The sequence below is a fragment of the Molothrus ater genome, chromosome 3 (assembly GCF_012460135.2).
Source record: "Molothrus ater isolate BHLD 08-10-18 breed brown headed cowbird chromosome 3, BPBGC_Mater_1.1, whole genome shotgun sequence".
In the NCBI taxonomy this organism is placed as follows: domain Eukaryota; kingdom Metazoa; phylum Chordata; class Aves; order Passeriformes; family Icteridae; genus Molothrus; species Molothrus ater.
Genome location: NC_050480.2, coordinates 36005466 through 36028216, shown reverse-complemented (window position 1 = coordinate 36028216; position 22751 = coordinate 36005466). Strand labels below are relative to the sequence as shown.

At 35.8% G+C, this 22751-nt stretch overlaps 1 protein-coding gene across 1 annotated transcript in view; it reads right to left on the bottom strand.

Moving 5' to 3' along the window:
- Positions 1 to 22751, bottom strand: part of TTC27 (tetratricopeptide repeat domain 27) — a 111453-nt gene that overhangs the window by 11506 nt on the left and 77196 nt on the right. The window contains exons 11-16 of the mRNA XM_036381100.1: positions 21261 to 21356; positions 19119 to 19241; positions 12692 to 12919; positions 7998 to 8096; positions 6303 to 6355; positions 2190 to 2355 (exon numbers count right to left, since the gene is read on the bottom strand). Coding sequence (XP_036236993.1) covers positions 2190 to 2355; positions 6303 to 6355; positions 7998 to 8096; positions 12692 to 12919; positions 19119 to 19241; positions 21261 to 21356 — 765 coding nt within the window. The remainder of the gene's footprint in view (positions 1 to 2189; positions 2356 to 6302; positions 6356 to 7997; positions 8097 to 12691; positions 12920 to 19118; positions 19242 to 21260; positions 21357 to 22751) is intronic.

Sequence of the window (22751 nt, the reverse complement as noted above, 5' to 3'; positions counted from 1 at the left end):
AAATCATGGGCATTTCAAATTGTATATTCAATTGCACACTCATAATACATTCAGTCTCACAAGGGGTATTCTGCAGCAATGATTATGCTAAAAGCAGTTGGTTTTCACAAAGAACTGGAATCCATGACTCAACTTGTTTCTTCCAGTCCTGTGCATATTTATTTTTTTAGGAATTCCTACCTTGTTTCTCACCATTATGCCATGTAGCTTAGTAGTCTATCAATTAAAATCTATGATGACTACAAATAGTAAATATAACTTGAGAGAAGATCATACTATGTTGAATGGAAACAATGGTGTATATTTTCGTTTACTCATGTTCATTATTTCAGATTGTCAAAATACAATTGCACAAGATGGTTATAGATCATCCCTATTCCAAACAGTCCAGTTGGAAAAAAGGAGAGGCTCACCAATTAATGGTGAACTTTGTAAACAATTTCAGCAGAATCTTTTATTTTTATCTGCTTTTTTGTTTTGCTACAGAAATACTCTCCTCTTGTAAGATAATTGTTTCAAGCCTGAAATTCTCTAATCAGGCCCTGAGGTTTTTCTTGGCAACTAGTAAAATCCTCCTAATTTAGGCAACTGTATTAGAAGTTACAATGAAACCCATAAAACACTTCACATATGAGAAGCCAAAGTTAATTTTAAGATTCAAAAATAATTTAGGAAAGATACCATATATACTTCTTTAAAAGTTATAAAAGTTGTATGAGAACAAGATTAAAAAAGTTATGCAACAAAAATAGAAATTTAATACAAGCAGTATCTTCAAATCCTTTAATAAAATATATTGCATAAAATTTGACAAATAACAGTAATAGGCATCTGTATAATCTCAAAATATCTCAAATGGGCAAAGAGATGTAGAAACCTCTACTCCTAGTCAGCTGTCAGTCTGTTTTAAATAATACAGTAGACCACTCCTAAAAATGCTATTTTAAGTAGCAATTAAGAAAAAAATTAGTTGAAAAAAGCCAATCATCTACAAGATGCTCCATGACAGGCCCCACCAGTACTATGGTACTACTCTAGCTGCCAAACACACTAATCTTTACCACATATAACACAGTTTTCCATTGACACTCTTCAGTGCTAATGTTTAATGTTTAGCTATACCAAACCTGAAAGATTTTATTAATACAGAATGTTATCCTGGGCATGACTGGCTTTACTAGTAATAAGCATTGTACTCACGTACAATTTGTTATTAAAAAGTAACGTGAAAAAAGTATTTAACAGCCCTGTACTCATGACCAAATGAAATGTTTCCACAATTTTAACCAATTCTATCTGCTCTCTCTCCTAATCACTGGACTCAAATTCCCAGGAAAGCTACTTTTTCTCTTTTTATGGGACAAGAAACAAAACATTCTTTGGATCCATGAGCAGGAGCAGCTGGTTCCTCTTATCCTGGTACTACATAATCTCACTAAGAGCTCATAAGCTCTTCAACCAGATCTGCTAATTTTACAAAGGCTCTTGAAGGTGTTTTATTATACTCCTCGAGAGATTCTTTGGCTTGCCTTTCAGCTTCACCTTGCTATTTTCACTGAGTGTGCAAAACCCTGCTAGGTTCAGGACTTGGTTTCAGGCAAGGCAGCATACCAGCTGAAGCTGTTAAGGTAGGTTTTCTGGATTTTGTCCAGAGCATACATTTACAAACACAAAATTTAACTGAACTACAGTGAAAGATGAGCAAAATACCTCTTCTATTTTTCTTTGTTCTGGTTATTAAGAATCAATATTATGACTGTAATGCATTCAGTTCACTTTCAAAGGCTCATTTGTAGCATTTTCCAATACATGGGAAAAGCTTCCCTTTCTTTCAACTAAACAATTGATATTATTTCTGACACAGAGATATGCAGGAACAATATGGAAAGAAGGGATTATGCACTGCATTTTATATAAAAATAGGTCTTGAAACTGCAAGGCTCACACATGTGCTTTCACAAAGTTGACGCAATCTGGATGCAAAGGTTTTCAGTTTTGTCCAGTTTAATTTGAAATATTTATTCTTAGAGTCCAACTCTCCAAAACTTAAATCACTTGCCTACATAACTTCATTGGCACGTGCACGATCATTACTGAGAGCACAGCTATCACCAGCTATCATCAATCTCTCTGTCTCTGAACAAAAATTAGTGAACATATAGGATGACTAAATATGAAAATTTCCCCACCTGTGTATCCTTGTACTTTTCTTTTAAGTCCATGAGCCGGTGATAAGCTTTAATTGCTTCTGAAAACTCTCCAATGTCTGTACTGGTGAGAAGGTAGTTCTCCCATATTTGCCAGTGCTCATAGTTGCACTTGAGAGCTTCTTGGAGGGTTCGAAATGCTTTGATCCTAATCAAAAATAAAAGAATAATATAAATTATTACAGAAGATTTCTACACTAAAATCAGTTGGCACAGCTAACTGTGTCTAACTAAAAAACTGCTCATTTAAAAAAATCCCATTTAGAACACAGTGCCATGCAAAAGCTATTGCTTGTAATTTACAATACTGATAATTCCTTAATCTCCCTTGCAAACTATTTTATATTAGTTCATACACAACAGTACACTCTGTAATTTGAACTAGGTAACATCTCTTAGCTCTTGTTCAAAAAACTTTTAAATTTTTTTTACAAAAATGTATCATAATTTTGCCATCTATGTCAATATTCTCCTTTCCAAATTTTTAACTGGAACCATGAGAAAACAATCTTATTCATGCTGCAGTTTTAACCCACATTAAAAAGTTAAAAATCACTGAGTTCATGATAGATGCAGAATGGTATTGACTTATTTAATCACATTTATTTTAAACATTTGCCCATGGTAAACATGCATATTCATTACACAGAAGCCCATCATTTTGAAACATTTTTATCCTTAGGTCAGCTGAAAGGTTTACTTACACCTTCTGATCCCTGATGCTGTGCTGCTCAGTACAAATGTGTCAGAATGGCCCCAAACACTACTAGGGTCCTTCTCCAATCTAACCCATCTCATACTGACAGGAGAAAGTGTTATGGAATAAAGCTGGACAGCACAGTACCTATAAAATCATCATCAACTTACAAAGAATCTTTAGTTTTTCATATGCATCCGCTGCAGTCAACTCTTGACCATTTCCTTAGGAGAGCAGTAATGCCATCCTCAGATACCAACATGCCATCTGAAGCATGTGTTGGTGAGGTTTGCAAGTTTACTGTTTAAAGCCTTAAACATACTACAAAAAGTTGCAATAAATTTGAAACTTTAAAATAACCCTGCTAGAGAACTGGAATGATACATTTCTTTCCATGAGACTGAAGTTGGACAGTCACACTCTCAGTTTGACAGTCACGATACGTAAAAAAACACAAAGGAATGCGTTCCTTTAAATTAAGACTTGAAATGGAGCTTTCCTAAGCTTCTTTGGTAAGGCATAACAATATATATCTTTTTAATAAATACCATATAAAGATGGCCTGTTATCAAAATATGCAGTTCACTTGCTCTATATTGCTTGACTAAATTGTTGAAAGTGTTTTCTCTAAGGACAGACAGCCCAAAGAAACTGTTGGTTGAGTTTCAAAAAGAGGGTCAAGAGAGTGTAAACACAAGCCAAGACAATGTAATATCTAAGTAGCTGATCAGGCCATTCATTAGAAGTTTGAAATAGCTTGGTCAGGGAAAAATGTAAATAACTGCAAATCTAATGTCATGATATTAAGAGTTATCAAATACACACAAAGAGAGTGGACTGATAGACCAAAATTATTTAAGGAGAACAGGTCATTTGGCATAGTTAGAGCAGAACAGTCCACATGCAGGATCTTCCCATATCCGCTCCCCTTTTCTCTCTCTTCTCATATATTGATAGATGTGATGCTGATGAATAAATGTGCAAAGAGTTGAGTTTTCTCCTGTTAACAATCTCACTAAGGGATTTCAGACCCTGATTTTACTAGATTAAATTAGAAAAGAACACAGTCCTGTTCCTTCGGTGGATTTTGCTACAATGGAAGTTGGGATCTGCCACAGCTCTCTGATATATTGTTTCTGCAACTGCTCTCCACCATCTGTAGGGTTAGTCTGTATCATCTCCCCTACCTTCCTGAAAATTAATAAACTATCAGGAGGGCAGACGCCAGTAAGATGGAAATGTAGTCAAGATACTGAAGGGATGGGATGGAAATAGTATTCCACAAATCATCATGCTTGCTATGTAATAAAATCCTCTAGATTCTCAAAACAAATCCCTTGTGTATTTAACCAATCACATAATGATGGAGTATCCTTAACCAGTTAAGTAAATTCATACCCAGACAGGAAACAGTAGGCAGTACAAATGCATTATCTGGTCTTGGAAATCAGCAATTTTTCATACAAAGGACAGAGGGCCGGTCCCAGTTTATTCTGAGAAATGTGAGACCTAGATTTCAAAGACCTCCTGGCACACAGAGTAGTTTTTCTGGTAAACCAAAGCATGGAGTCTGTTTTCATCACAATTAATTTTTCTGGAGGAAATTCAGAATACACAAAACTTGTGGAGTCTTAAAAAGCAAACAACCCCAAAAATCAACAAGACCCCTGTCCTTTGGGTGTTAGCAAGTTGCTTGCATACACTTTTCAAAAAAATGTACTTATGTTATATTTGCCTGTTCTGTAAGACTCTGCCGAGCCTTGGCCAAATTCACAATTAGTTCAGGCCCTATGAGTGGGCCTGAATTAAAAGCCTGTTTGGAGTAAAGCCAGATTTGTTTTGAGGGAGTGAAAGAAAGCTATTAACTTAAATATCTTAGTTTTGTTTTTCTTCTTTTTAAATCCTCACTCCAGTTTGGTTTTTTTTCTTCTGGCAGGCTTGAAAAATAAGAATTTATGTATCCCCATACAAATTATTTAAGTGTACTACTATAGATATTCTCTGTTTTGAGAGAGAGTTAAAATAGCTCACACACAGTCTTGACCTGTAAGTGACTACACAAATAATCAAAGAAGTTTCTATTCCACAGCAAGTACAGGCCACACTCAGCTATCAATAATATTCAAAATTTACTGTACATTGAGTCCTATCTCACATGATTCTGTGGGAAAAAAGCTCAGTAACATGCCCCCATTTATTAATTTTGCTACTATATCAAATAGGTTACAAGTTTTGTATGTGCTTAGCATATTAGATCACAAGAATAGATTAAGAATTATAAAATTAAACCAGTAAGCTGAAATTAATCACTCAGTAGTTTCTTAGCCTTGCAGCAGATGAACAGACAGGAAATTATTTTGATTAAAAATACTTTTATGAAACAAGCATAAGTCAGTACACTGAGCATCTGACATTTTGAATTGTGTGAAAAAGAAGGAGCAAGTACCACATTAATTACACATACTCAAGGCACTGCTGAAGGCAAAAGGAACTACTGAAAAGTTAAAACAAGCTCGTGCTTTCTATTACTTTTTAGCCTTGTGTAGTTATTCTAACACTTCATTTTCTCCTCCCTCCTGCTCCCATTGACATATCTATCTCCTAAGTCCATATTACTTCTCACTTTTCCTATGTATATTTATAAATTTACACTTTAATGCAAGCTTACTATTCTTTCTCTCTTTTGTTACTTTGCCTCCTGACTATGTAACCAGGTTGATATCAGGTTTCAAGTAACGTTTTTAAAAATAAGTTAGCTTATTCTTTTGTTTCATTCTTTGGTAACAAGTTATAATGTGAAAATTCTTAAATATCAAATTCTTCCATGTAAACTTTTATTACATTGCATTGAAATAAAAAATACAAAATAAGAGTGGCAGTCCACTTAGGCCAAAGCTTCTTGTATGAATCATTAGTTTTGAGGGAGAAGAATAAGCCAGCTAGCATGTGTGCAGAATACCATCTTCTTTTGTATATAAAAACCAAACTATCTGGATTTCCCTTAAATCTACTGACGAAAATATCCTATGAAACAACATAGGTCTGAAGATATTGTTTGCTTGAAATGGGCCTATCTCCTTAACTTCATGCTCCAAGTCGTTTTTATTATTCATCTTTATTATGAATATTTTGCACTGGTTGTACTTCCTATATCATAAATACCTCTAACAAGAAAAAAGTGTAGAGAGAGGCTGCTACTTGTATAAAAGTTACAAAATTATTTCCTCTAAAATAAAATAGTTACCAGTGATCCAGCTTGAGAGAGAGAACTGAAGGGCTAAGAATTGCAAAATATGAGTTAAGCACCTTATAATAATAAAAAAACTCCATGTCAAAAAAAGGAAACTACAGTTATTTGTTTTGAAAGCAATATCTTCTAATTCTTTTGAAGTACTTACTTCTGTTTTAATCTGATATAAGCAGTTGATAAATTGTTCCAGGCCTCAGCATTCTGGAATGATAAAAGGAGAAGTACCAAAAAATTTATTCACTTACATTGTGCTTACTTTGTAAAAATACATAAGCGAAACTACTGCCAAACATCATTGATTTTGCTAATCACACATATCGACACATACCTTCTACATGGCAGTTAAAATACTGCATTGAAGTATAAATTATTATATTAAAATTGAAATACATAAATATTTGACTACATCAGCAACAATCAGGTATATAAATATCAATTAACTGCCTTGGGGTTGCAATACACTAAGTCAGCTCTTGTCTTCAGTCTCAGCTGTAAACAGGCATGCTCTTCTGGAATCTAGCTGGGATGGCTGGAAAGGTCAGTGCTCCCAGCAGCTCCTCACTTCTCACTAGCTGGAAGCTACTTCAACTGCACCACTCTCTGCTACTGGACAGAAGCGATCTGATGTCCCCTAACACACCTCAGGTAAAACCAGCAGAGATGAGCAGAGATGATTCCTGCCCTTTGCCTGACACTGCTGTAACTGTGAAACCCCACCACAAATTCAGTAAAGCAACAACTAGAAATCATTTGAAGAATAGACTCTGAGCACTGCAATGAAATGTACTCTGTACTGAAGGCTATCCTGAGGCTTAAGGGGCATTTTACCCATGCTGGGAAACCTTTCTGAGACTTAATTCATGAAAATGGTCACTACATTGCTATAGCTGCAGATGTATAAAGACAGGTTTTGCCTCCAACTGAGAGCCAGGGCAGCACCTCTTACTCATAAAAACCCCGCCACCTAACCCATTGAGAAGTCAGCTGGCTTAGTCATATGAATACAATTAAATACAAGCCCTAGAGATAAGTGAACCCAGTTTTAATATCTACTTGGAAGTAAATTTACTGCACTGAACAACAACAAAAAAACAATATATAAAGTAAGAATTCCATTGATGTCTGTATGTACATTTTTTCCCCTAAAGAAGTTGTTGCATTTTATAATAAAGAAAAAAGAATACTCTGTCACCTCTCATTGCTTTCTCATTCTTTTCTCCAAGAGAAAAGTTTCTGTTGAGTAGATGGCATTAACTCTAAGCAAGCAACAAGCTGACAGTCAGGCCTTCTGGCAAAAGTATTGTCAGTGTATTTCTCAGGTAATTCAGCTGGCATCTTCACTTTCTCAGTGCACATTCAAACGACAGCATTGTACACACGCATGCCCTGCATCCTGAAAAAATGGCTGAGCTCCATTCTCCCTGTGCTCCTGAAATATACAGGAGCTACAAATTCACTTGTCATACGTAAACTTGACTTTTTTTTTCAGGAGAATTTGATTACTTAGATGACTAAATATTTTAATATAATTTTTGCTTTATCTCTTTTTAGCTCTCCTCACAATTTAGTCACTCCTGTGTCTGTTTTAGCCATGTGTGCAAGCATAAAGGAATTTTTCAAATATATTTTAACATTCACACTCTCATACTTGGACAAAGTTAAGTACTGGCTAATTATTTTTATGATGCCTTACTACAAAAATATAACCTTCATGAAGAAGATTAATTTATTCTAAGGGCTAAGGTTTAAAAAAGCTTTTCATTATTGCTTTGCTTGTTTATAATGAAAACATCCTTGCTGCTTTTAGATAAGCCATCTGAATAGTTTGTTCAAAAGTACATACATCTGGTTCCAATGTGACACAGCGCTGAAATGCTTTGGCAGCACCTTCGTAGCCTTCTAAAGCAATGTATGCACAGCCCAAGGAAAACCATACACCTAGCTGGAGAGAAAAAATTAATGATTACCTACATACATGGATATTTCAGCACAAGAGAAATAATTTGCCCTGGGAGAACACACAATTCTTGTTGATTTATATCCATCTTCAGCTATGATAGTATTGTACTAGAAAAAATAGTATCCTGTACGCTGATTAGAGAAAAACTTTAGGTTTGAAGTTTTAATAATATGGATAAACAAAGGTGTAGACTGCATGAAGACCACTTGAACATTTGTGAAGTGCTCTTTAACAGTCCATTTGCATTTACAGAACAAAGGGATAGTTATGTAGGGGCTCGCATATTTTACTTTCATTTGTGAAAAATCCACATTCACTATATACTATTATAATTATGTCAAATGATACACTAGGAAACATTTTTCAAGGTAATCACATTTTACAAGAGACATCTCAAATGACCAAACAGGAACAGTTCAAAATTACAGTTCTTTCTACTTGTCAGAACATTGAGCATCTCAAGTTTCTATTGCAATGTTTAGAGATAGAAATGGACTACAATAATGCCTTGCCCAAAGAACAGAACTTCACCAGTTCAGTAATCTTGCATTTAAAGTCTTTAGTTGTTACAACCAAATACCTCTCATCAATAAAGATTCAACCAGAGAGGAGAGCTCAGCACCTCCTTCTCCATTCCCCCTTCTCAGGGAGCTGTAGAGAGCAATGAGGTCACGTCTCAACTTCCTTTTCTCCAAATTAGACAAGCCTGCTTGTCTTAGGATGTTCCTTCCAGTCAGCCCTTTTTCCAGCTTTGTAGACCTCCTCTGGATGCTTTCAAGGACCTTCACATCTTTCTGAAATTGTGGGGCCCAGAACTGCACACAGTGCTCAAGGTGAGAACGGCAGACAGCAGGATAATCCCTCCTTTTGACCTGCTGGTTGTGCTGTGTTTGATGCATCCCAGGATTCACTGCCTTCTTGGCTGCCAGGGCTCACTGCTGGCTCACACAGAACTGCTATCAGTGGTATGATGCATGGGAATGGTACAAAGCTGCACCAGGGGAGGTTTAGTCTGGACATTAGGAAACATTTCTTGACCTAGAGGGCAGTTAGACCCTGGAACAAATCTTCCTAGAGGCGGCTGATGCCCCAAGGCTGTTAAGTGTTTAACAGGCATGTGGTCAATGCCCCTAAAAATGTGCTTTAACTTGGTCAGCCCTGAATTGGTCAGCAGTTGAACCAGGTGATCATTGTAGGTCCCTTCCAACTGAAATAGTCTGTTCTACTCTAAATAGTATCAGATAATGGATAAATTACAGCAAAATACATTTTCATAGCTCTTTAACAGCAAGTTCCTGATTTGCCACATGGTTAATTCTCAAAGAGCTGCAAGCTAACCAGTATTACCTTTTATAAAAGTTTCATAATTCAGAAAATGATTAAACCCTAGGTACATTAACAGAACATTTTCTGACAGCATTATGCTTTTTAAATGCATGCAGTCAAAACAAAACAGGACATTTTATAAGGTGTTGCAAAATCAGTCCAGGTACTACTACTCCACTGCAATGAATTCAGCCATTTCTCCATTCTATATGCCAAGGTCAAAAAAAACCCCAAGTTTTTCTCGGGAAGTTTTTTGAGAAGGAAAGAGGTGGGGAAGAGGAAGATGGAAAAACAGGTTACATTAACTCCATATCGCACAACAACATATTACTTCTTGAGGTGTCTGTTTAATTTTTATATTCTCTTGCATTTTGGGTACTTTTTCTGAAGCAACTAACTCTGATAACTCAGGTTCTCCTTAGGAAATTGTAAAAAATATTTAAACACAAAAACATTACCTTAATTTTTTTAAATCAGGGATTTTACAGGGTTGAGGATAACGCTGTTGGCTCATACACAAGCAGCTTTTACCTCTACAGACTAATTGCAAACTGTAGCAAACATTCTTACAGTTCTCTCCACTTCAAACTCATTTTCCTGTCTCTAAAACTCAACTTATATCTGCTTTTATCTGACTTAACTGCTATGAAATTTATAGTTAATCTGCTTCAAAGCTTAGATCCCAGCATACAAACACATGACATTGATCTTTGTCAGACACGGTACCCTGGTGGGCATTCTAATCTTCATGACACTGAGAAAAGAACGGAATAAACTTGACAATAAAGATATCCTTTTGCTTATGAGGGGTGTAAGTGGATGGCCCATTCCTGGAGCATGTGGATAAATAGGTGAAGATAGAATTAGCAACTACATCTGGGATGGGCAAACATGAAAACCTACTTCTCAGCATTGTCAACCTGTCACTTTCATGATTCATAAACTCATCAATCAAGGAAGAAATTCCATATGAAGAGAAAACTATGTTTCTCAAATTTCAGAGGACAATCCTAATAGTAAATAACCATATAGTCAATCTAATTTTTTAAGCTCTTTTGTCCACCAGCACTCCCACATGGCTGCCATCTCATTAACTCTCCTTATATTCTTTTTAGGTCAGTAACTTCTGGACAGGAAAAGTGGGGGCAGAGACTGGAGCGATCAAGTATGAAATTGAAGGTTAGTTCCATCTTTACAGCTCACGATACAAATTAAACAGTGCTTCTGTAAAGCCTGAGAGGAAAAACAGTCACTACGTGTCTTATAAATCCAATGAGCAACAGCAGCACAGCCTCACTTCTGAACTGTGCAGGCTTTCACCACTGGAGAACTGACTGTGTGAGCTCTTTGACCTCTGGAATTGTTTGTCAAGCCTTGCAAGATGCTGACAGTGAAAGTACAAGAGAAATGTGTCTGTCATTAACAGAAATGTGTCTGTGTACTAGAACAAGCAATTCTGTGAGCAGCAGTGCTAATGAACACAAGTTTTAGGTATATTTGAACTGCAAGGCTTTCACTTCTTTGTGGATTCCCCAAAGACTGATAGAGTGATTGGCTTATATAGCAAACACCTACCTCAAAGATCTCAACCACACTTGAGTGGCTGGCTAAAAAATACACAAGATTAAAGGATGGTTGAGAGAGAATGATTTTATTCATTACATATTTTGGGGAATCACTCGATGCAGTCTAAAAACCTCTTCCTTCAGAAAGGTTTCTAATAAACACAAAAAATTAGAATTTCTTTGTAACAGGGAGTCTTTGTTTACCTGATAAATTATTCCAATTCTGGGAACAAGTGAATAATTAATTATTATTTTCCTTGGTAAAGTCCTTGCATTTAGAATCAATTTACAATCCACTCTGCTTTTGACCCACAAGAAGCTCTAGAATAGGAAACAATTTCTGCAGTCACAGAATACAGACAGAATTTAGGAGACGGTTATGTCAATCTGCACTATCTAGCTGCTCAATCTGTTTGTTTGAAACAATTCAACTGAATCTTAAAAAGAGCTTCCCTAAGCAACAAGAGGAGGAAATGTTCACTTTCCTATATGGACTGGCCTATTTTTCTTGGATTTCCTTTTATTCTAAACTTCCTTTGGAAAGGATACAAAATAAAAAAGCATTTCAGCAGAATATTTCTCAGTTTTGAGCCCTGTAGGGCATCTGCTGAAGCCCTTTATTATCTGGAAGTCCTCTTGATCTAAATAAAATTACTATCTGAGTAATATATATTTTGCTGACATTTTTGTTCATTTTACTTTCCATTCTAAAGATGTTTATAAGTTATCTGGAGTTCATCTGAATAAGACTCTGATTTATTGGAATAAAATATGTCAGTGAAATACAAAAAAAGCTTCATGAAAATTACTTGAAAGGCTGGAGGCATTTAAAATTTTTTCTAAAGCAAATGTCCAGTTAGTCACATGGAACTTAAAATAGCAGCTTCAGCAGTGCTCTTTCAGGGGCAAAGAGCAGAAGGAGAAATACCCTGCTTTTGCATGGACCTAGAAATGGCTACAAGGAGCACAATTTATATACATAAACAACCACAAAGCTTTTTTAACTTCTGAAGACCTTCCACAGGGTAACCTTATTGGGTTGGGATCTAGTGGCTGAGAAACTGAAACAAGATTACAAAAGCTGTCTGCAGAATAGCTTGCAAAGATCATCAAGAGAAACCAGCCTCATCAAGAGAACTCCTTCCACTGTGGTTTCAATTTTGATGCATTGTTTTACTAAAAGCTACTGTCATCTCAAGCATAACACAGTGCTTCTCAGTGACTCCAGAACAAGACAGACCAATGTTTTGGAACACTCAAAAAACATTTCTGTGAAATACAGAGATGAGAATTTGCAACTCAAAGCCAGGGAAAACTCAGAGAGGGTGAAGGGAAACTTTCATTAAAATCTGCATTCCTCTTATAACTGCTTTGCTTTATAACTTGTTCATAATTTATTTCATGGTAATTATTAATTTGCAGTAGCTTCATCTCTTTGAAATTTCTTTGAAAGAGCTCTACAGGCAAAGATTTACCTGCATGCAAAGACCTGGATGTAAAAGGATGTCTTCATTTCATACTACCATTTTTAGCCAGTCTTCCAAGTACACAGTGAAAATTTTGCTAAGAATAGTAATAAACTCTAATTTTGGTAACTATGCCCAGAACTGTCTTTTAAAGAAGTGTCATCATTCAAAACTGAACATATAAATTAAAACCAAAGCCATATGTGCATAATTTCCCAACCTGCATAGGGTTGATCTGCACTGAACGTTCAAAGCACTCCACACACTCCCTGAATTCCCGGTTGCGGAGATGCAGGAGGCCTTTGGAGCGCTGGGCGCGGGCGCTGCGGTGCCTGGAAAGCTCCCAGGCCTTGTCGTAATACTGGTGGTCTTTAAGAACATCACCAAGCAAACAATATAATCCTGGTGTCTCCTTCTTCTCCAACTCCCGCCTGAGTATTTCTTCCGCCTGTTAAAGAGCAAAGAAAAATCAACACATGATGAGACCATTTATTTTCAGTTAATTACCTACCTGAACAAATACTGCTTTAGCACCTTGCCATCATCAGCTGGAGATTAAGAACTAGGGCTAGTGAGGAAACGGTATCTTCATCCAACACAGCACCAAAGAAAAAGACCAGAAAGAATCTGGTTCCAAACTGATGTTTAAAAAATACTTCAGCATAATATGGTGGCTTTTGGTTTAACACACCAAGGAAAATTAAACCATAAAACCAAGAAAGAGCTTACTCCTTTCTTTACTTCTTAGGTATGCATTCTGTCCCAAGAAAAAATATCAGTCCTGGACATCAAACCTACACCTAATTCCCAACAATGCAGTATCAGCACCATCAAGGTATATGCAATTCTAGAAGTTTATAAATTTTTACATGTCCTAGTAAGTACTCCCACAATGACTCTCCTTCCCTTTTCTCTAATTGCTCTTTTCTGAAAATAATGATTTCCATTCTATTGTGTCTCATGTTGACATTCATACTGTTGGTTGTAGAAATGCCATGTTTTTATGTAAGATGCATAAATTCTATATTTATCTAAATCTTTGAAATAAAATATATTTGAAATATATACAGCTTTATGAAAAAGAAGGCACAGGCTGTGTCTTCCAGACATCTATTAAGGGCTGTAAGAAACTTTCAACAGCTATTTTTCTCAGGGCCACTATCTTTGCTCTAACAATAAAATTATTGTTTCACTTTTAAACAAGAGACAGTCTGCTTTCTGTGGCTTTTTGAAAAGACAAATACACTGGACAGATGATCTGTTGTTCAGATGGAACCGTTACCTCAGTCCCCCACTGCAAAAATGCAACATACACAATTCAGATCAGTGTAATTTTTCTCTTAGAAAAGATCTACTTGAACCATCTAAACCAAGAAAGATCCAACACTGCCTGCCACAGAATTAAAGTTCAACATTGTAACTCCAGTCATTCTTCTATCATAGCTCCTTTACCTAAAAGGAAACCTGCTATCATCTCTGCATCTAAATTATGATTACTTTTCCTGCATAAGAATTGCTATCTTTGAGCTTCAGATGATCTTTAGAGAAGCCAAGTTTTTTACTCCAATCAGTAGAATTCATCAAACCTATATGAAAATCATCTTTAGAAAAATGCTTGGTTTACCTTGTTTTGAAATATTTAATGCATAGCAATTTCAGCATCTAATTCTTTCTATTATTTTTGTAAAGTAACAGTAAAGTCCTACAAGTATTTGAAGAGCACAAGTGTGAAGAAAAGTTCAGATTCCTAGAAGAATACTAAAAATTAGCAAAAATAGAATCCCATTAGGAAGAAAATTGGTGGCAAATTACTTAGGAAAATAACTTGATGGCAAGTGTTTTTAAGTGCCTGTGAAGCAGCTCTCTAAAAAAAGCCAAAGAAGCTATTATTTAACATTTAGAATTAGCCCAGCCAAAGCAGTAGAAAAATCTTGCCTAACTAGAAGACTGTACTTACAGAATCCTAGAGTGGTTTAGTTTGGAAGGGAATTTGTGTATCATCTAATTCCAGCCCCCTTGCCATGAGCAGGGACACTTTCCACGAGACCAGGTTAATCAAAGCCCCATTCAGCCTGGCTTCCAGGGATTTGGTAAAGTGCAGTTTACTTCCTCTTAACTGCCTCCATTAGTTGCTATAACATACTAATAACAGACATCACAGAGGATTTTTCTCTTCTAGAGCAGAGAGAGCTGATTTTTTTGCAGTAACCACATTAGACATTAGATAAGGTGGGTTTTTTTCCCATTCACATTGAGAAACAAGATTGAAATGTTGCTGTATAAGAAGATACGAGGTGAAAAGTGAACTGCAAGATGCATCTTCACCACTTCCTCTCTGCAGGGCACTCCCAGGCTCAGACTGCTATCATGTGGCAATGCCTAGATTGGAAAGACAACCACTCACTAATGGCGTTTCACATTTAAGAGCATAAAACCATCATGTTTTGGTCTAAGCTTACAAGAATTCAGCGCCAACATAAATACTTCAGCACATAGATAAAACAGAGAATTAAATAAGCAGAAGTCTGACTTTTTCTTCATCTGATTAGCTATCTGATCACCTCTCTGCCATGTTGCAAACATTTTTATTACTTAAATATTTAAAGACTAGTACAAAGATCAAACTAAAAGAAAACCCCTGTGTTATCAAAATATTTGCCTTCTACAAAACCAGATAAAACTCTAAAACTGGATTTCTCATTTTGCCTAGGATTTTGTGGGGGTGGAAAAAGCAAAGAGAAAAATCCTTTCTCCTAACCTTGTGGTAAAATGTTTTCAAAAAAATCACAAAATCTTTGCTAGGAACCCTGCTTCTGCAAAAACAAATCTTTCCTTAATAACAAATATTATCAAAAATATCTTTCAACAGTGCATGTAATATAAGTAAAAGAAATGCAACCACTAGACATTTATTCTTACTCATTAAAGGGATACTAATTATGAATAAGTGTGTTTATAACTAAAAGTTATAACTAAATTTAGAAAGATATAATATGAAAATTATCAATTAAAATATAACTAAAAAAAAAAGAAGCCGCATAATCCTCACAGACTGAATCAGGTGCATTTATAACAACACTGGTTTTTCACAGGACAGTCTGCACCAGAGTGGATGGGATTGAATACTAATCTCAAAAATCACCTCAGTTGATTTAAACACAAGAAAGATTTAGGTTCTTATCTTGTCTTCTAAACTACTATGAGAGGTATGAGAATTCAACAGGCAACACTTCACAAAAATGTCCAATCAGTAAAGAGGGGCCTAGTTTAAACAAGAGGTGGTGCCTTTTCATTACTCACTATGCAGACTCCTGCACACCAAGTTCACGATTAATTCTGCATCTGGCTTCCCAACCCTAAACCTCCACTTGCCATCCCATCCATGCGTTCCCATATTTTAATGTTATATATTTCCTAAAAGACCCTATTAGCCTCACTTTTCATTGATCTAGCAGTTCTACTGTTTTACAAGTAATTCCTTTGCTAGTTCAAAGTATTTCCTAAAAAGTCATTTTTCTGCTTGCACATAATGTGCTTGGCTAACAGAGAAGTAGCATGAAGAAGCAGCACAGAGGAGCATGGAAAAAGGCAGTGAGACAAAAGGAAAGCTCTCTGGTTTTCATTTCATCTTCCCTGTAATTTCATGCAAGATCCTGGGCGACACATTGACTCCTCTTTCCTAGCTTTGTAACCACATATAGGAATGCTTACCTGCCTTCTGTGACTGTTACTATATATAGTGAAATTAATCAAGTTCTTGAATGAGCTCATACACTAATCAGTGTAGTACTGCTACACATCTGGGAAGCCATACCTGACTTTAAAGGTGAGCATTTGAGATCTTGCCATAATTGTGTTTCCTCACTCAAATGTTTTGAGGTATCTGTGTCATGCAAGACAAGAAAAATAACCCTGTAACACATGGTTTGCTGGGACATGTTGGTCTAAAACCAGACTCTGTATCATGCTGTATACTCTCATGAGGTGATGGATTGGAGATAGGGTTGAAAACAGGCAGTTGTAAGATGGAATATCCATCTGATGCCAAATGGCAGGTCTCTATCCATCAAAGGTCAGCAGCTACCACATTACAGAGCTCTTGCAAGGGAGAAAGGCCTTACTTCAAGTGGAAGAACTGAAAAGTCACATCTCTGGTTCACACTTTCTTTTTCTTTTAGCAGGGAAATAGTACCATTGTTAGGTGGAAGAGACCTGTTACACCTCAGACAGAGTTGTCCAATGTTAATAATACTCTTGAGACCTCTGGGTACTTCTCACAGTTAAAAGAAGGGAGAGGGGCACTTTTCAACACCAGTTCTCACTACACACAGAGATGTCGCCTTTTGCAACAAGTCTGTTAAAGGAATAAAATGAAAGGGATACAATAAAAATACTTCAGCGAGAAAGCCACAGCAACTATCAAAATACTGTGCGTACAGGTTTTATATTAGTTTTTTCTCCTTGTTATGTGCCATTTTGCTCATTGCTTGGCACTCTTACTTTTCTGTTGACTCATGTAATAATATTAGTTCCTCCTACTTTTGTTCAGGTTATAAAACAAATGAATATAGAGCCATATCTAGTAACAGTAACAAATCCTCAACAAAGTTTGCTAAATGTTAGTGACATCTTACTGTGCAAAATTTGTACTGCTACATGATGGCCCTGTTATAACCAAATGAATTACATATTTCCTAACAGCATAATGTGGAGCTTCATATGGCCTTACCTACATGCTCTGTTTCTTTATCAGCAGGTAATTACAAAACAGGAGGAAACTTACTTCCATGTGTAAGTACTCATCACATTGGTATTGATGATATTTAGCAGTTTTATTAATTTTTCAGGATTTAAATTCAAGTTTTCTATATAAAAGCATTTTGGAATGAAAAACATTCAGAAGTTTATTAAAAAGATTTTTTTCTTTTGCACAAATATATGCTAAGCCCATTAATCATTTGAACATCTAGTGGCCAACATACTACTCTAGTAGATTTTTGTGCATTTCTACAAAAACAGCTACCAGGTTTAAAAACATCAAAACACTTTTGGTAAATATGAGCAGTTCACACTCTGAACACTTTGCAATAAAGAACACAGATATTCATTCCCCTCGGTGCACAGCTACATGTTTCTAATTCTCTGTCATTTTTGGTCCAAACTAGCTTTCTTCCAGCAATTCTGTTATTTCATACTTACACAGCATTTTCTCTTTTTCAAAGCACAGCACAATCCCTCATTCTGAAAGCATTTCTAAGCAGTTTCCTGTGTCAGATATCCTGTCCTATTCTCTGAGTGCCATTTTCATAACTCCCTAAGGGCAGTTTGTGAATGTAACTAGGACAGAATGCATTTCCAGGAAATGGAAAATACTGACCTCTATTTCTCCACTGTACCGAGAAGATTGTGATATTAGCATGCTATCCCCAAGGCATCCATAATGTGGCACAGAATTTGCCAGCAAGACATATCTGTCAGTTTATAATGAACAAAATCTAGGCTTTGGTGCATGACTATTAGGAAAAAAACATGTAAGTATAAGGCATTCTGGGTTTTTTTTCTATCAATTGAAATTATCTATCTCCATTAAGCCTAAATTATATCGGAGCATAGTCTTTGTGCTTGTCGTATCGTAAAGGCACACGTACATCCATACATTTAATGCTACCATACACCAAACAGAGGGAAAGGAAGGGAAAAAAAGAAAAAACCCTCTTTTTGTCTGAAATTGGATATTTCTGAATATCTATATAAATTCTGAAAACACTGCTTGATAGCGTAAGTTCCTGATACAGCCTGTGTGAGAGTTTGCACCCAAAAGAGAACACAGTTAAAGTTACATACAAGTAGGCATTGCTTCCAGGTATGATTTTCTAAAATCTTCCTACCATCGCTCTAATAGTAAAAGCAAAATCATCAACAATAGGAAGGCTAATATAGCCTGTTACCAGCAATTTTAAAGAGTTATGTCACTGATATACAGAGATAGGTGATGGCTTTTAATTGTCTTTGGAGCTGATCACACACAGTAGTAACCGTGCTAAAGAAGTGATGGAGAAGTTCAGGAAAACATCAACACAGACTTAACAAGTAAAGTCTTTTAATCTTATACCACTTCTTGTCTTAAGTGTTTGCTTCTGTAATTTCAATATGTTAACATTAAGCAATTACATATATCAAACACTGATGTTACTCTATTTAAAGTGTTTTTAAAAACTACAGCTAATAGTTTGAAATCAAGTGTGAAAGAAAATTAATATCTCCTCCAGACAAAGTTTCAAGACTCCATCATGAATGACTGCTACAGCTTTCCTGAAATGCCCACACTGCTGTTTATCCAAAGTAGTTGATTGAATTATCCTTGAATATTTTCAAGTATTGCTATCACAATCTTCTTTGCATCTCAAGTTGCTTCTTATTTACCAACTTCTATTTCATGTGGCTATTACTCCAAGTCAATTCTTTAAGCATTCACAAGTTATGACAAGCTCTTAAGTGTCTATTTTTCCTAGGCAGATTTTCCTTTGATGACTCCCCCCTGTAGAAATGAGTGTCATTAGTGTTTTGCCAGCTAAAGCCAGACAGTCCTTCACCTTTCAGATGCTATTTCAAGATGGGATCTCAGCTACATGAAATATTTTTCTTACCTTTCCATGTTGTCCTGCTCTTTCATAGCAGATTACTGCATCTTCCCACATTTCCAGCTCCTCGAATATTTGTAAGGCAGAGCTGGTGCATCCCAGCTCAAAGAGTAAGTTTGCAAGCTGGCGCTGCAAAGATAAGAAATTCCAGGTAACTGAAAGTAGCAAATAATGCTGACAATTTAAAAAGATCTTAGAGGCATTTCTGATATCAACAAGAAAAAGATAGATAATACAGAATTATTCTCCTGAAACTTCAGGTTGGACCCTTGAACAGTGTATATACCTGAAAAACCCCCACCAACTGAAAAAAAATTGTTGTGCTTTGAACAATTTAACAATATAATGCAAAAATAGAAATGGACATGGCAAGAATGAATTGACAGAGATGAATTTCCAGCCCTTAAATGAGGCCCACGTGGCTGGAGAGCAGCTGCAGCAGGAAGTTGGGAATGCCGAGTGGGAAACAGAGGCCAAAGAAGGGAATTAAAGCCCCTTCTAGCAATGCTTTGTCACTGCAATCTGCACCTGTGGAGAAACAAAGATGGAGAGAAAGGCTCTGATACTGTCCCAAACAGCCACTGCCAAAGGGTGTTGGTTTTTACACAAACCAATACTGAATTTGCGTTTAGGTTCAACTCCCTAGCTGAGTTTTCCTCACAGTTCAGTCAGCCTCTTTGTTATTTCAAATTCAGCTATTATTTCAGTGTACAAATGAAAATAAATGAGTAATGTCTTCAATTCAAAAACAAACATAGCATGCTTCCATGACTTTGAAAAGTCATCTTTGATCTTAATTTTTTAAGAGAAGATTAAAATTGCAAATAGGTCTTAAACTTTGAAATAAGGGTACCATGCACAATGTGTGACAGACAAATAGGTTTGAAAAATAAATGGGAGCATTCTGTGTATGGTCAGCTACTTATGCACGACACAGTTAACCTCTGCAGTGGACTTGGTGATCCTGAATGGACTCCGTGAAATTCTCCACATATGTTATGAACCTATCTTTACTGGTTTGGGTTCAGTATCTGTTGCAAATCCAAGGAGTTATTAGAGGGGAACAGACCAGTAGTAAAAAAAAAATTACATCTGGCTACAATTCTTTGATATAAATATGTAACAAACTCTGAAAACGTCTTTGTTAGCTTGATATTAATCACTTAGGAAAAAAGTTTTGTCATTGTCTAAAGCTAATTCTCATTAATGTTTAATTAAATTTGCTCAGTTATATTTGGTAAAATTTATATATGCAATGTGTCTTCATTAGTATGACTAGAAGATTGAGTCATCTTTCATTATAAATCCTTATTTTAGCATTTCTATCTTTGGCTTAGAAAACTGGCTTGGATTGAAAATGCCACTCTGACAACTGGAAATGAAAACCATATTTGATGGTTATATTGCAAGTACATGTAGAAAATCTTGAGAATGATTGGTTAAAACAACATGCAGTGAGATTAGAATTCAAAAAGGAATAAAACACCATTAAAAATAAACCAACATGAATACCTTTGGAGGTATGCAATGTTAACAATTTTCTTGAGTTTTTTAAATACAGCATCATCAGATAAGACTTTAGTGTGTAGATTTCTGTTCTAGAAAATGAAGATGAACAGTGTAGTTATGGGTATAAAAAAATCCTATCAGTACTAGTAAAAGAGGGGACTATCTCAAAAGAAAAGCTTTCTCAGCTCAAGTTCTTCAGTGTACTATTGTTCCCAACCCGTCTGATTTCACCATGATAACTTCCCAAAGTGAACCTTAAAAGACAAGAAAGATGCAGTAACAGTAGCATAAATAAATCAGTGATAAAAGGTAAGACAGTGGCAAGTTTATTTTAACAGGAAATATGTTTGAAGTTTGCAAGTTTTAGTCTACTTTGTACTGGAGGAGAAAGGAAAGTAAAGAAGAATTGCACTAAAAAGCAATTACTCCTGCGCATGTCAGAAGAAGACATCTGAAAGCAGAGCACTGTAGAACTTGACGTCTCTCCAGAAACACCTGGTGTATGTTCGGTTATGTCTTTATTTCTACAGAGTTTCAACTCAAAATTCACATCACGCTCACTTGACTTTGGAGTGATGCAGCAACAAAGATAACCACCACTGACTTTTAAGTAAAGATTGAAATGGGATTATTTCACACCTGTATGGCCCAATGTGGAGGCACCTGACAACAGTAGAAAATCTTCATGCGTTCAGACACCGATGTATTTGTATTTTCAAACTGGTCTGCAAGTGCCTGTAAATGCAAAGTACATCCTGATTTAGAATTTACTCAGATTTAATCAACCTAAACCCCCATAAATTCAAAGTATTCAGAATTCTAGGCATTTTTGACATATTGGAGAAATTGTAATCAACTATAATCAATACCAGGAATAAGAATCAAATTTAAAATCCCAAGTAAATACTTATAGAGTCAAACTGCATCAACTACTGTAGTGACTCTGCCTAATGCATTTCAGTTCTTAAGCTAGTTTTCCCCTAAGACAGAATTGATGTGCTTTAGGCATGACATTTCTTGTTTAAAAAAGAAAGACAAACATATTAGAGTGGACCATGGTTTTGGAAACAGTTCTAATACAGAATAAATTATTGTGACTTGGCATACAATTAAATTCAGGCTATTTTCTTTCTTTTGGTGGAGTTTTGGATTGTTGAAATATTTTCTTCTGAAGCCCTTTGAAAGAGAATGGCAACTTTCACAGAGAAAAACTGCACCACTCTTTTTTTCTCTGAAAATCCACTACAAAGTTATTTATATCAAAATTCAATAGCAAAAAACCCCCCAATAATAGAGGCTATAGCCAGAAAGGTGATTAGAAATTTTAAGGTAAGGGAGAAAATCTCTTCAAATTTGCCAAAGTAGCAAATTCAAGGACAGTGTATAAATAAGGGAATATTAAGTTACTTGTGTTCACATGATTCACCTATCAAACTCTCTTTAATAACTCAAAGACTTACACATGGTGCTACATAGGTCAGAATTTTCTCAGTTTTCTGAAAATGAATGCAAAGATTCCCAAGCTAAAGGAAAAAATCAATAGGATCACTTCTTTCCCTCTCTTTCTAAACCCAACTGTTGATATCAATAATGCAACTGACAGCTGCATAAAATCAATTCTGTGATTCAAACTGCTAAGCATCTTGTAACTGTTATTGATGTTAATGGGATTTATTAAGTGGCTTCATTCTTTTAATAAGAAAAGAAATCACAACTTGGAGCAATAATTTAGGCTCTAAATTGATGCTCAACCTCCTAATTTTAAATACTAATATTTCACGTATTTCATCTTATTCACATTCTTTTTCATAAAATTATCTCCAGAGGCCTGTTCCTACAGATTATCCAGAAACCTATGCCAAGCAAATGGCTGAGCTGTATTTGCAGTAAGAAAAATGACATAATAATAAAATTGCATTCCTTTACACAGTTTCAGGCAAACCAAAAGAGTTAGATCAAAATAAAACTTTTAAAGTAATATCATTTAATTTTAGAAGTTATTTGAATACAAGCTATATAATACATTACATTTCTCTGTTTTAGTTCTGCTGAAGCATTCTAATGCAATGCAGAAGCACATTTTTCTATACTCTGTTGCAACAAAAGTTAAACCAAAAAATTGTCCAATTC